We start from the raw sequence: 11,268 nt of genomic DNA on the forward strand, positions 1-11,268 counted from the left end.
TATATATTTTGCCTGTTGTGGTTTGATACCCCTATTTTTCAGTGTTTTGAAAATTGGAATTGTTTGTAAAGTTTATGCAAAGAAGAAGAAGAAGAAAAGAAATTAAAAAAAAGAAAGAAAAAGCCGTACTTTAAAACAGTAGTTTTAAATGCTTAACCAAACGGGCATTGAACCAGGTGGCCACCTTGCCAAGATGACCAAGTTTACCTCATGTCTCTATTGGTCAAATCATATACTCATATCTATTCTTTTTCTTTTTTTGATATCCATATCTATTCTTTTTAATTCTTTGCTAAGTGAATTTTCCATTAAAGGACACAAAAAGAAAAAGAAAAGCTAGATTGAGGAACATGACAACAAAGTAGGAGATTTATCCCCATCTCTATCTCGACGATAATAGCAAAAGTCTGGAATTATTATTAAAATAAATAAACAAAAAAATAAAGCAAAAGTCCGGAATGATTGAGACGTGGATCAATTGCAAAAATATTACAAAAAAAAGAGTCCATTTAGTAACATTATGCACAGGGGTGTAACTAGAAATTTTTGGTTGGAGATCAGATAACACAATCATATTGATTTGCAATTTAAGAAAAATTCAAAATATGACATACATACATACATATATACATGTTTTCCTGCATTAGTTTTAGGAAAAAAATAAAATAAAATCTAACAAAAAGCAGACTATATTAACAAAAAATAATATTCATAAAAATTAAATACGCTCACAGAGTTTAATGGATATGAGATGTAGAGAGATAGGTTTTTGGCCCATCCCAGAGTTGGGCCGAAGATGTTTAGAGGCCCATTCTAGAGAATACGCTCGACCCGAGGATGAGCAAGCTATGAAAAGGCCCGACGCTCGGACCCATGGTCCCATCCAAAGACTAACATGTACTTGAGCACCTAACTTGAATTCAGTCACAAGTTACCAAACAATCCCCCTCCCACTGCTGATAACCGATTTGACAAGAAGGAACAGTGTCACAAACCTAGATAGCCACTTGAATCTCTGATTCGGTCGGTCCCACACATTGGAGAGCGAATCTATCATCATGAGGACTCCACCAACGAGAAAGTATAAAAGGGAAAGGAGGTCAAAGTGAGAGGGGTTGAAAAAATTGGGGTGTGAAACACGAGAGAAAGGAGAGACTAAAATACCAGGGAATTGAAGCCCAGCTAGGGACATAAAAGTGTGGGCTTAGCAAGAGGATAATATCCTTTGCTCGACCTCCAAAGAACTAGCAAGGATTAACTTAAAGGCCCAATCCATCACAACAGCCAACTATTTTTGGGATCTCCCATTGTGGGCAAGAACATCACCAAATAACAAATAAATTGAGGGTCCAGGCCCAAGTAACCATTTTTTTTTTTTTTGCCTCCCTACTACATGAGATATGGTCTCACTTAAGAAAAAAAAAAAATGAGGGATATGGTTGACATAGTTAGAGGAGGAAAGGAAAAGTCAAAAGATGAAAAGTAGGGATTTGGGATGGGGAATTTTTATGGCTAACATATTAGAGGAGGGGCCAAGCTTTTCTTACAAGTGGGCTAGCTCTTAAATGATAAGGTGTGAGACCTACTTCTTCATACTATTAAAAAGGTTTTAAAATTTTTGGGGGGGCCATGATTATGCGTAACAAAATTGGATTCTCTAAAGTATGATTTACATTCCAACCTAAAAAATATTTGAAGATACTTCTAGCTTCCTTAATGAGGTGCTCCATGGACCAATGTGATAACATTTAGAGCATCTACTTCCCGAACCAAAAATTTATGTTGGATGCCACACATGCTTTATAATACAAGCTACATTTGCTTATGGGAAGCATAAGATATACTCTTCTAAGTTTATGAAAATATTTAAAATAAAATTTTGTGATCTATTGCCTCAATTACATGCTGTACGTGCAAGTTAGATTTGAGCTTATTTATGGAAGTGAAATAAGTTATCTAACAGTACATTTACATGAGAAAGCATGAAAAGATGCAAGCTTTGACATGACACTCTAACAAGAAATAAAGAAAGTGATGGCAGGACATGAAAAAGATGCACATTTAGACAAGAAGAAGAAGAAGTTGACTATCAAAACAACATAGAACGTACATAGAAAACCCTAGAGAAGGGATAAAAAACCATGATTTAAGCAAGAACATAACATTCTTGCTCGGCTTAGCTTGTATTATGTATCAGAAAGAAATTAGTTTACAATGAAGTTGCTTTTCTTTCCTACCAATTCTCCACTTTCACCTCAAAATTCTATTTGGGTTCAACCAATAAGGGTTGTCCTCATAGCCTTCAACGCTAAAAAGTCACTATGTCCCTTTTTGGTAATACTTGAGTACCATGTCAGGTGTAGATCTCACTTCCTTCCCAAGGCATTCATGCCTTTAGCACTGACCAAGACAAAATCTCTTAGCCAGCATCTACTCTCCCTTACCTCACAGCTGCTCCACGTGTGAAGTCCAGATTCAATCACCTACTCACCCTTACCTCACAGCTGCTCCATGTGTAGAGTCTAGATTCAACAACTTATGCATTCTACCATGCCTTAGTGGTGTTATGTACATTGGCCCCCTGACTGTCAATGGCATTTAATGGCAAAGGCCTTTGACAGTCACATTGGTTCAAGCATTAAAACTCCAGTAATCATGCCTTGTGATGTTCAAAATGGACATGTGGCTTAAAAGGGTGCTCCTAGCCGTTTTGGTGCTTCTTCGTTTCTTGCGTTTTGGTAGACAGACATTACTCCTCATAAATGTCATGTCCCTTCATTTAACTGCAGTTGAAGATTTAAATAGGGAATGTTTCTTCTTCAACCTTCATTCCCTTTGTATCTTTCTAATCTCTCTTCAAAACCTTAACCTCTACGAAAAAAAATGTCAAACTCTTCCTCCGATGGCTCTAACTCCCCACAGCACTCCTCCAGCTCTTTCGAGAGTGCTTCAAGTGAGCATACTCCTTCCTCACCACCAAGCCCCGTGCATCCTCCTCTCCCTTTTTCCATTCACCCTCTGCCTCCTCAGGTTTTCATTCTCGAGGAGGTTGCTCCCTTTGATTGGAGTGACGAGAAGGAGGAGAACTCTTGAAGACCTTTGGTTGAGGGCCGAATAGGAGGTTGAAGAGGCAGCAACCGTTGCGTTCTTGAATGCACCCACTCGTCGTAGGAGAAGGCGAAGGTTTGGTTGTTCAAGCTTGAAGTCCAGCGCTTCAGGGCTCTCTGACTCCCAAGAGGCAGACTTTTCTGACAGCTCTTCTAAGGGCTCCTTTAATGGCTCCGACTTGGGGGATGATAAAGGCGAAGAGCAGGAAGAAGAGGATGATGATGATGATGATGAAGAGGAGATGGAGTATTTGGCTCCGATTTATCCCCAAGAGGACTCTAGGGATGACACGGATACCTATATGCCAAGGTCTTCTTGAGTTGCTCATCGTTGAACTTGCTGCTATTTCTCTCTTCTTTTTTTTTTTTTAATTGTTGTTTTTTTATTATTTAGGTTTATTTTGTTTAGCCAATCTTTTGGCTTAAGTTGTAAAAAGAAAAAAACTTTATTTTTCTTATTTTGGGGTATAAATTTTTGTGTTCTTTTGTAATTAGGATAGAGGTGATAGGCCATAAGGGCCAAATCATGTAAATCCCTCTTTTTTGTTTTGTAGAAAAAAACTTTTAGACACAAAAATATATAAAAGAAAGAAAGTTATTTACTATATGTTTATTGTCTTTCTTTAATGTTGTATTATATGTTTATTTTATCATATATCAAATTCCTACATAACACATAAGGATAAACATATCAGTTAATAAAATGTGAAATGCAATGAATTAAATCATACCTGTTAGTGAAGGGTTATGCCTTTGCCCTTGGATTGTAAATGCGGTGTTCTTGATTTTAGCACCATTAACTATCATTCCTTGTCAAAAATTCAGTTTCGTCCTTATGTTGACACGTGTCAATTTTGAAAAGATGTCTTTTTTTTGGAGGGAAAACACTAACTTCTCAAAGTATAAAAGGAAAAACAAATATTTCCTTCCTTATTTTTCTCCTTTTTCCCTTATCTTCTCATTCTTTAACCCGAAACCCAAAACTCTTCTCACAGATCAAACCATGGGTATGAAACGCGGTCTTCGATCTAGCTCTGCCAAATTTGTAGAATTTTCTGCCTCAAAAGGTAACAAACCCCTTCTAAGAGGAGATGAATATCCTTTTATAGAAGAATAGTGGATCACCCCTCCCATCTTTGAAGATTACTTACTTGACAAAAGTCTCAATTGGGACTCAACTCCTTGCTTTGAAGACCCTCCCTATATAGCATGTGGAGAACGTGATGATCTTCAAACTATGAATTTGGAATTAAAGCACATTCCAAGGCTTGGCACTTACAGGGGAGATTTTGCTCCCACCATAGATGTGGTTTTCAAATCTCACTTGAATTTCCAGAGGTTGGAGAAGCTAGTGTCGAAGGGTGTTAGCTCATCCTCCTTTCATGGATATCTTGCAGAAAGTAAAGCCTATGGAGACCATTCTTGTATTCTCTAATTTAGAGATCAGCAAGGATAGTGAAAGCTTACTTTCTCTTCTATATTGCTGGAATTCTGTTACTCACACATTCTTCATGTTGGGAAATTTAGACCCCGATAGATAGAATTAACAAGTTTTAAACCCAAGTTGTTAATTAGATTTATTATGAATAAACTTGTTAGAACAAACAAACATCAATATCATGTCAAAACTAAGTGCAGCGAAAAAATAAATAAGACAAGATATGATGACCCAGAAAAACCAATGAAATCAACCAGTTTCACAGTAAAAAACCTGGGGGGAAACCTTCCCAAAAAGCAATTCACTATAGTAAAGAGAAGTTTCAGATCTAGTACAAAACCTTTGTCCTTAGACTCTACAATCCCCGTAGATGAACTTACAACAGAAACCTTCTACTGCTTTAGAACCTCTAAACTCTTCAATATATGAACGCCACCCTTTGATGCACGGATCCCAGTACGTGACTAACTCCTTTGCAAGAATCCCAGTATGTGACTCACTCACCAACTTGAGAAAGAAGAATGTTGGCTGCAAAATTTTTCACTTCATCAACAATGAAGATCAAGAAGCACTTGGTTACAAAACCCTAAGGCACAAAGACGCAATAGCTTTTTCCAGAGAGAATAAGGCTTTGGTCACTTTTTGCATATGTTCTCCTTGTATTCTCTTATGTGACGGCCTTTAAAATAAGCCTTATATATGCCTAGGGTTGTGAGAAAAGAAACTCTACACAAATACAAAAGCTTGGGCCGAAAATCAGATCTAAAAATTCTGATTTCCGTAACCTCGATAGATGCCTCGATAGATAGCAGGTGTCAAGCCTTATTAAATCTCGATAGATAGCTATCTGTCGAGCAGCTGTCCGCAGGTGTCCACAGGTGTCCAGCTATTTGTCCGCAGGTGTCTAGCTTTTGTGAACACTTTTTCTTCACTTGTTTCTTGGTCTAATCTTCATAGCTTTAATACTAAACTTGAAACCTTGTTTCTTGAAGTATCAAAAACATCATAGATCTACCCAATTACAAGTAAAGTGTGTTTTTGTCAAAAGATTAGTCAATTACATAAATGAATGACATATGTTCTTATCAAGTGAACCACATATGTCCTAACACTTCATAGGGTGTCAAGAAATCTCTATATTTTTAGTAGATGTCCATGAGATATTGAGACTTCCCCTGTTCGGAGATGGTAAGGTGGTTAACATTTCTTTATCTCCTAATAAGTCTAAAGCTGTGAAGTTCTTTGAAGATGTAGTGAAAAAAACTTTGAAGAAAGCTGTTCTAAAAAAGGCAAGGAAAAGGAAAGCCCCCAACGAGGAAGTACCAGAGGATGCTAGTGTTGGCAGAGACAAAGGCTCCAGTGCTAACTTCGTAGGGTGGATCAGATGTTTTTGGAGGGAATATGCTGATGGCGTGGATGAGGAAGCCAATGGAGACTCCCTGAAGGAAGGTACTGACTTTGTTGTTGGAGAAGGTAACTTTAGTTCCTATGAACTTGAAGCCTTTATTGCCTTTTTACTTTTCTGCCATCTGTTTGAGAGATATCATGAAAAGATTCTAAGTAGACATTTCCTTTTAGCTGTTAAACTAGCTAGAGAACAATCTTTCCCCCTTGCCCCATATTTTCTAGGAACTTTATATTCTCACCTAGATTATTTTACCCTTGACTTGCAACGCTCCTGGGGTAGATTTCAAGTTGAAACTTCCGTACCCGTTGTTTTTTTACAAATATGGTTATGAGAACACTTTAGAAATTATGCTCCTATCCTTAGAGCGTTAAGCTCTTATGAGACCAGTCTACCATCACCCTAAGGTTTGCCACGATCTTGGCATTAGAATAAAGTAGCAGTATCTTCCAACATTTTCCTTAGCAAAGTGTTAGATGACCCAACTGACTAGACAGCTAGACCTTATTCTACTTTGGAGGGTGGACTTTCTCCACTATTCACTTCCTTAGAAAGCATCTCTATTTTTTGTTACAGAGACATCCCCTGGTCTGAGGAAGAACTTTCTTTTGTTGTTTGTGCTTTTCCTTCTCATTTTCAGGCTCGCTTTCAAGATGAGTATGAAACTCAAACCTACAACCCTCATCAAGATTTTAGTATCAAGCCCTGAGATCCCCTTCACTTCCCCTACCAAAAATGAATTTCCTTCACCCAGGTTCAAGTCATGGTGGTCCGACATTAGAGAACGTGTTAGGAATTTTGGGGAAAGTGGTGCCCAATGAGTGGAAGTTCCACCTATCTTTCAGGGAGACTTGACTTTGAAACCCCTTCCAAAAGCCAAACCTTTAAGCACCAAGAGAAAGAAGAATGCAAAAACCCTTCTAATAAGAAGCCCAAGGTACATTCTTTTCTCTATAGTGACTTTCTTGTAACCTCTTCTTTTATCCTTGAACTCAAGTAACTTTTCTTCTTTTCTCTATTTTTGACTTTTGACAGGTTACATGCTCCGTTCCTCAAGCTCACCCCAAAGCTAAAGTCACTTCTTCAACCCTAGAGGTTTCTATACAATAAATAACTTCCAATGAAGAGACAGAGTTTAACACTAAAAGGAAGGACTCAAATTGAGTGTACACCAAAAATCCTCAAGAGAAAGAAGAATTAACAGAAGCCACTTCCAAGGAACAAGAGGGTGAAAGTGCTCTGAAAGCATCTGATCCATTGCTCTCTCTGGTTTCTCCCAATCTAAGAGTAACTTGTTCTCTATTACTCTCCAAATATTTCGAAACCATGAGGGAAACCAGCAAGTGGACCCTGTCACTTAGAGGCTTTCTCTTATAGCAAATTGGGTCTATCATATCCCAATTGCAGTCAAAGTGTAAAGAGAAGTGTCTGGCTCTCCCCCTTGACAATTTCCTTTCCACACTGAGTGAGGCTGAGAGCCTAAGTGTCAATGTCACTTGGTTAAAGAGCCGCGTCATGGCATTAAGGGACTTAAAGAAGGAAGGACCCTCTGCTCATGCTTCTTGGTCCTCACTTCGTGAATTAAGAGTTAAAGAGAACTTGTGTATCAACAAAGTGAAGGAAGCAAAATCAGTGCTACAGGTGCATATCACTTCAATCAATCAACAGTAGGGGTGTCAAATGGGTGGATTTGGGGTAGGCATATTTGGGTTGGGTATATAAAACTCATTTACCCATTAAAACCCATTTAACTAATTACTTTTAACCCAAATCCAACCCAAGTATTATGGGTAAGCCCCAACTCACCCAATTACCCAATTATCAAAATTACCAGAATGCCATTAAAGTAAAAACCCCAACATTTTCTTGGATTCCCTTTTCCACTCTCTCTAGTCTCCATTCTTGGGATTAAAAAATTCCACATAAGCACATCCACATCAGCAATTATATTAAAAATCCAAATACAAAAAAATTTCTTTTCTTTTCTATTTTCTCTCACTTTCTTGGCAACCAAACAGTGCAACAAATACAAAGAAATATCATTTCAAGCTCAAAACTTTCCATCGGTGACAAACCAGAGAGCAACGTTTCCGGTCACTAGAGCTCAGAGACTAAAATATACAAGCCAAGCACTCATCAGGCAACTCAAAGATATAGTCAGGATTGCCACCATCGATAATCTCGTAGTCGTCGTTATCTACAAGGAGTTGCATCTGGCAGATCAGGGCCATTGATTTCGTCTTAGGTCGATGGCTGTGATTGATTTCACGGCGACTGGAAATGGCAGCCATCGAAGTTGACTGGCCCAGCCGACGACAAGTTCAATTCCTTTGGCTCTGCCAAAGCCAAGGTTTACAGGCTCTTCGGCAGAGAAAAGCCCGTCCACAAAGTCCTTGGCGGTGAAAAACATGATCTCTCTCTCTCTCTCTCTCTCTCTCTCTTTGTTTGATCTGTTTGTTTGATGAGAAAATGTAGGAAATTTTGCGTTTTTGTCTTTTTGTTTAACCTTTTTTTCATGTGTGAAATTTAGCGCAAGAAATCGGTATTAGTTTATATGAAATTTCCGATTGCTTGGTTCTATTTTTTTTATTTGTTTCAAGCGAGAGAGAGAGAGAGAGAGAGAGAGAGAGAAGTGTTTGGAGGTTGAGAAAATGAAGGAAAATGAAAACCCTAAAACACTGAAAAGTCTAAGGGCTTTTTTTTTTTTTAATGGGAAGGGCTGGGTTGAATTTAGATATATTGTTTTTGGGTTAAATGGGTCTCAATGGGTTTTTAGTTAAAACCCAAAAATCACTGGGTCTAATTGGGTTAATGCCCATTTAACCCAACTAATAATTGAGTGGATTTGGGTTCAATTAGAGTGGGTGGGTTTGGGCGGGCAAATGGGTTTGGGCGGGCAAATGGGTTTAGGCTTACTTTGCCACCCTTAATCAATAGATTTCAAGTGGAATTGTCATCTCAGTAAGAAGTAAGTTCTACCCTTCAAGATCAAATAGAAGGTGTCACTATAAAACGTAGCTCTTTAAGAAGAGAGATTGAAAAGTTAGAAGCCGAGCTAGGAGCTCTGAGTGATCCAGACTTTTCCCTTGAAAATTTTAGTTTTTTCACAAACATTCTCTAATTTTCAAGTTGTAATATTTTTGTGGTATTGAAAGGCCATGCGGTTGTACTCTAACTTTACCATGCCTTATTTTACCAAACTATTTAGACTTTGCATGCATATTATGGACAACATCATATGAAATAACTGCAAAACATGAGTTTATAGCATGAGTTTTGCAAAACATAAAATCTTTTTTGACATGATGGCCACAAAAAATGTTTTTACAAGGTTAAGCATGATATTTCTTAAAATGAGCTCCGCTAATAGGGCTATACGCCTTTATACCTACTTGATCCTTTAGCCAATAATGTCCTGTTGCATGTGCTTCCTCTACTATGTATGGTCCTTCTCATTTTGGAGAAAACTTATATTTTACAACTCTAGCAACTCCTTGTACATGCGGGGCAGCTTTCCTAACAAGTTCTCCTACTTGAAACTTCCTTTCTTTGACTTGGCCTTCATGCTTAGCCTTCATGTTAGCCTGGTAAAGGCGGTAATGAGAGGTAGCGTTGTCATGCATTTCCTCCATAATTTTCAAAGTGTCTTTTCTGGGTATTCCTGCAATTTTTGCCAGTTTCACCGCTGGCCTTACTAAATCTATTGGGATAATAGCCTTTGTGCCATAGACTAAAGAAAAGGGTGAAGCTCTTGTAGCTTGTGATTTGGCTTTTCTATGAGCCCATAAAGCTATAGGAAGCTCCTCCTTCCACCCCTTTCCATTCTCCTTAGTCATTTTTTTCAATATCTTCAGCAATCTATTGTTAGAGGCCTCAACTTGACCATTTCCCTTGGGACAATAAGGTGTAGATGTCGTGTGAGAAATGGAGTATCAGTCTATTAAATGATGCACCTTATTTAGGAATGGCATACCATTGTCAGAAATAATTTTTTTGGGTACCCCAAAACGACATATTATATTCTCCCTCAAGAAATTAGCCACTGAGCTACCTGTTGCCTTCTTTAGAGCCACAACTTCTACCCACTTGGTAAATAGCTCAGTGGTTACCAATATCCATGTACATCCTTTAGAGGGGGGGGGGGGTTTATAGGTCCTATAAAATCCAGCTCCCAATTGTGGAATGGATATGGAGCCACAGTTGGATGAAGACTCTGATGGTTGGTGTGTATTTCATCTCCCAGCCTTTGGCATTCTTGACATTTTTTTGCAAAGTCTTGAGCATCCTTTTACCATAGCTTTCTCCCACCCGGGTGTCTTGCTGGTTCTCCTTCATGCAAGTCTGAAAGAACGCTATTAAATTCTTTAGTAGGAATACATACCATCCATCTCCCTTGGAAACTTCTTTTGAACAATTTCTCATCTACCACTTTAAACCCAGTCACATATTTTTTCAACTTCTCTCTTTGTACACCATCAATAGGAAAAATACCTTGTAAAAGGTATCTTAAGTATGGATCCTACCAATCTTCTTCCAATAACTCACCATTAAGCACTTTTGCTTGATCTAGAGGAATAACATAACAAGTTTTACAACTCCGTTGTTCATCCTTAACATCACTGGCCATCTCTGGCCAGAAGACCCCTAGCCTTTGCAATCTCCTATAGAGGTTGACATCAAGATTTACACCACAAATATCATAGTGCAATCTATGCAACAACGTCAATCCCTCCTGCCTTGAAACACATTTCTTTAGCAAACCTTCTACTCCCCTAAGAAACAAATCTCCATTGATCCTAAGGAAGTCTTTCATAATTGCTAGTAACTTTGACTTAACACACTTTCCTTGAGCCATTGCTTTTAACAAGGGTTCTCACAAATCCTAAGGGAAACATAGTTCATCTTGAACTAAACTAAGCTACTTCTCAATTCGAAGGGTCATATTTTCTTTCTTTAGTACAGACTTGGTGGCTAGAGTAGCTAGCGAGTCAGCAAGCTTGTTCTTATCTCTGTTAACCACCTTGTACTCTATGAAAGTAAAGTGTTCCATGACTTTTTGCACCGCAAATCTGTAAGCATCCAGATTAGGATTCTTCACTCCATAAATTCTCTCAACTTGTTTTATCACTAACTCAGAGTCACCAAATACCTTCAACCCTTTTATACCTAACCTTCTAGCAGCCTTCAGTCCTACCAACAAGGTTTCATATTCTACTTCATTGTTAGAACCAGGGAAATCTAATTTATAGGCAAACGTATGCTTTTCCCCTAGTGACTTTAAGACTACTCCTATCCCTCTTCCTTGAACTGTAGATGAC

At 38.3% G+C, this 11,268-nt stretch overlaps 1 protein-coding gene across 1 annotated transcript; it reads right to left on the reverse strand.

The window, feature by feature from the left end:
- Nucleotides 1-9,402: 9,402 nt before the first annotated feature.
- On the reverse strand, nucleotides 9,403-9,786 carry LOC142608928 (uncharacterized). The gene has a single exon (XM_075780584.1). The coding sequence runs from the start codon at nucleotides 9,784-9,786 to the stop codon at nucleotides 9,403-9,405; it is 384 nt and encodes a 127-aa protein (XP_075636699.1).
- Between the last annotated feature and the right edge of the window lie 1,482 nt (nucleotides 9,787-11,268).

The sequence above is a fragment of the Castanea sativa genome, chromosome 9 (assembly GCF_040712315.1).
Source record: "Castanea sativa cultivar Marrone di Chiusa Pesio chromosome 9, ASM4071231v1".
Classification (NCBI taxonomy): domain Eukaryota; kingdom Viridiplantae; phylum Streptophyta; class Magnoliopsida; order Fagales; family Fagaceae; genus Castanea; species Castanea sativa.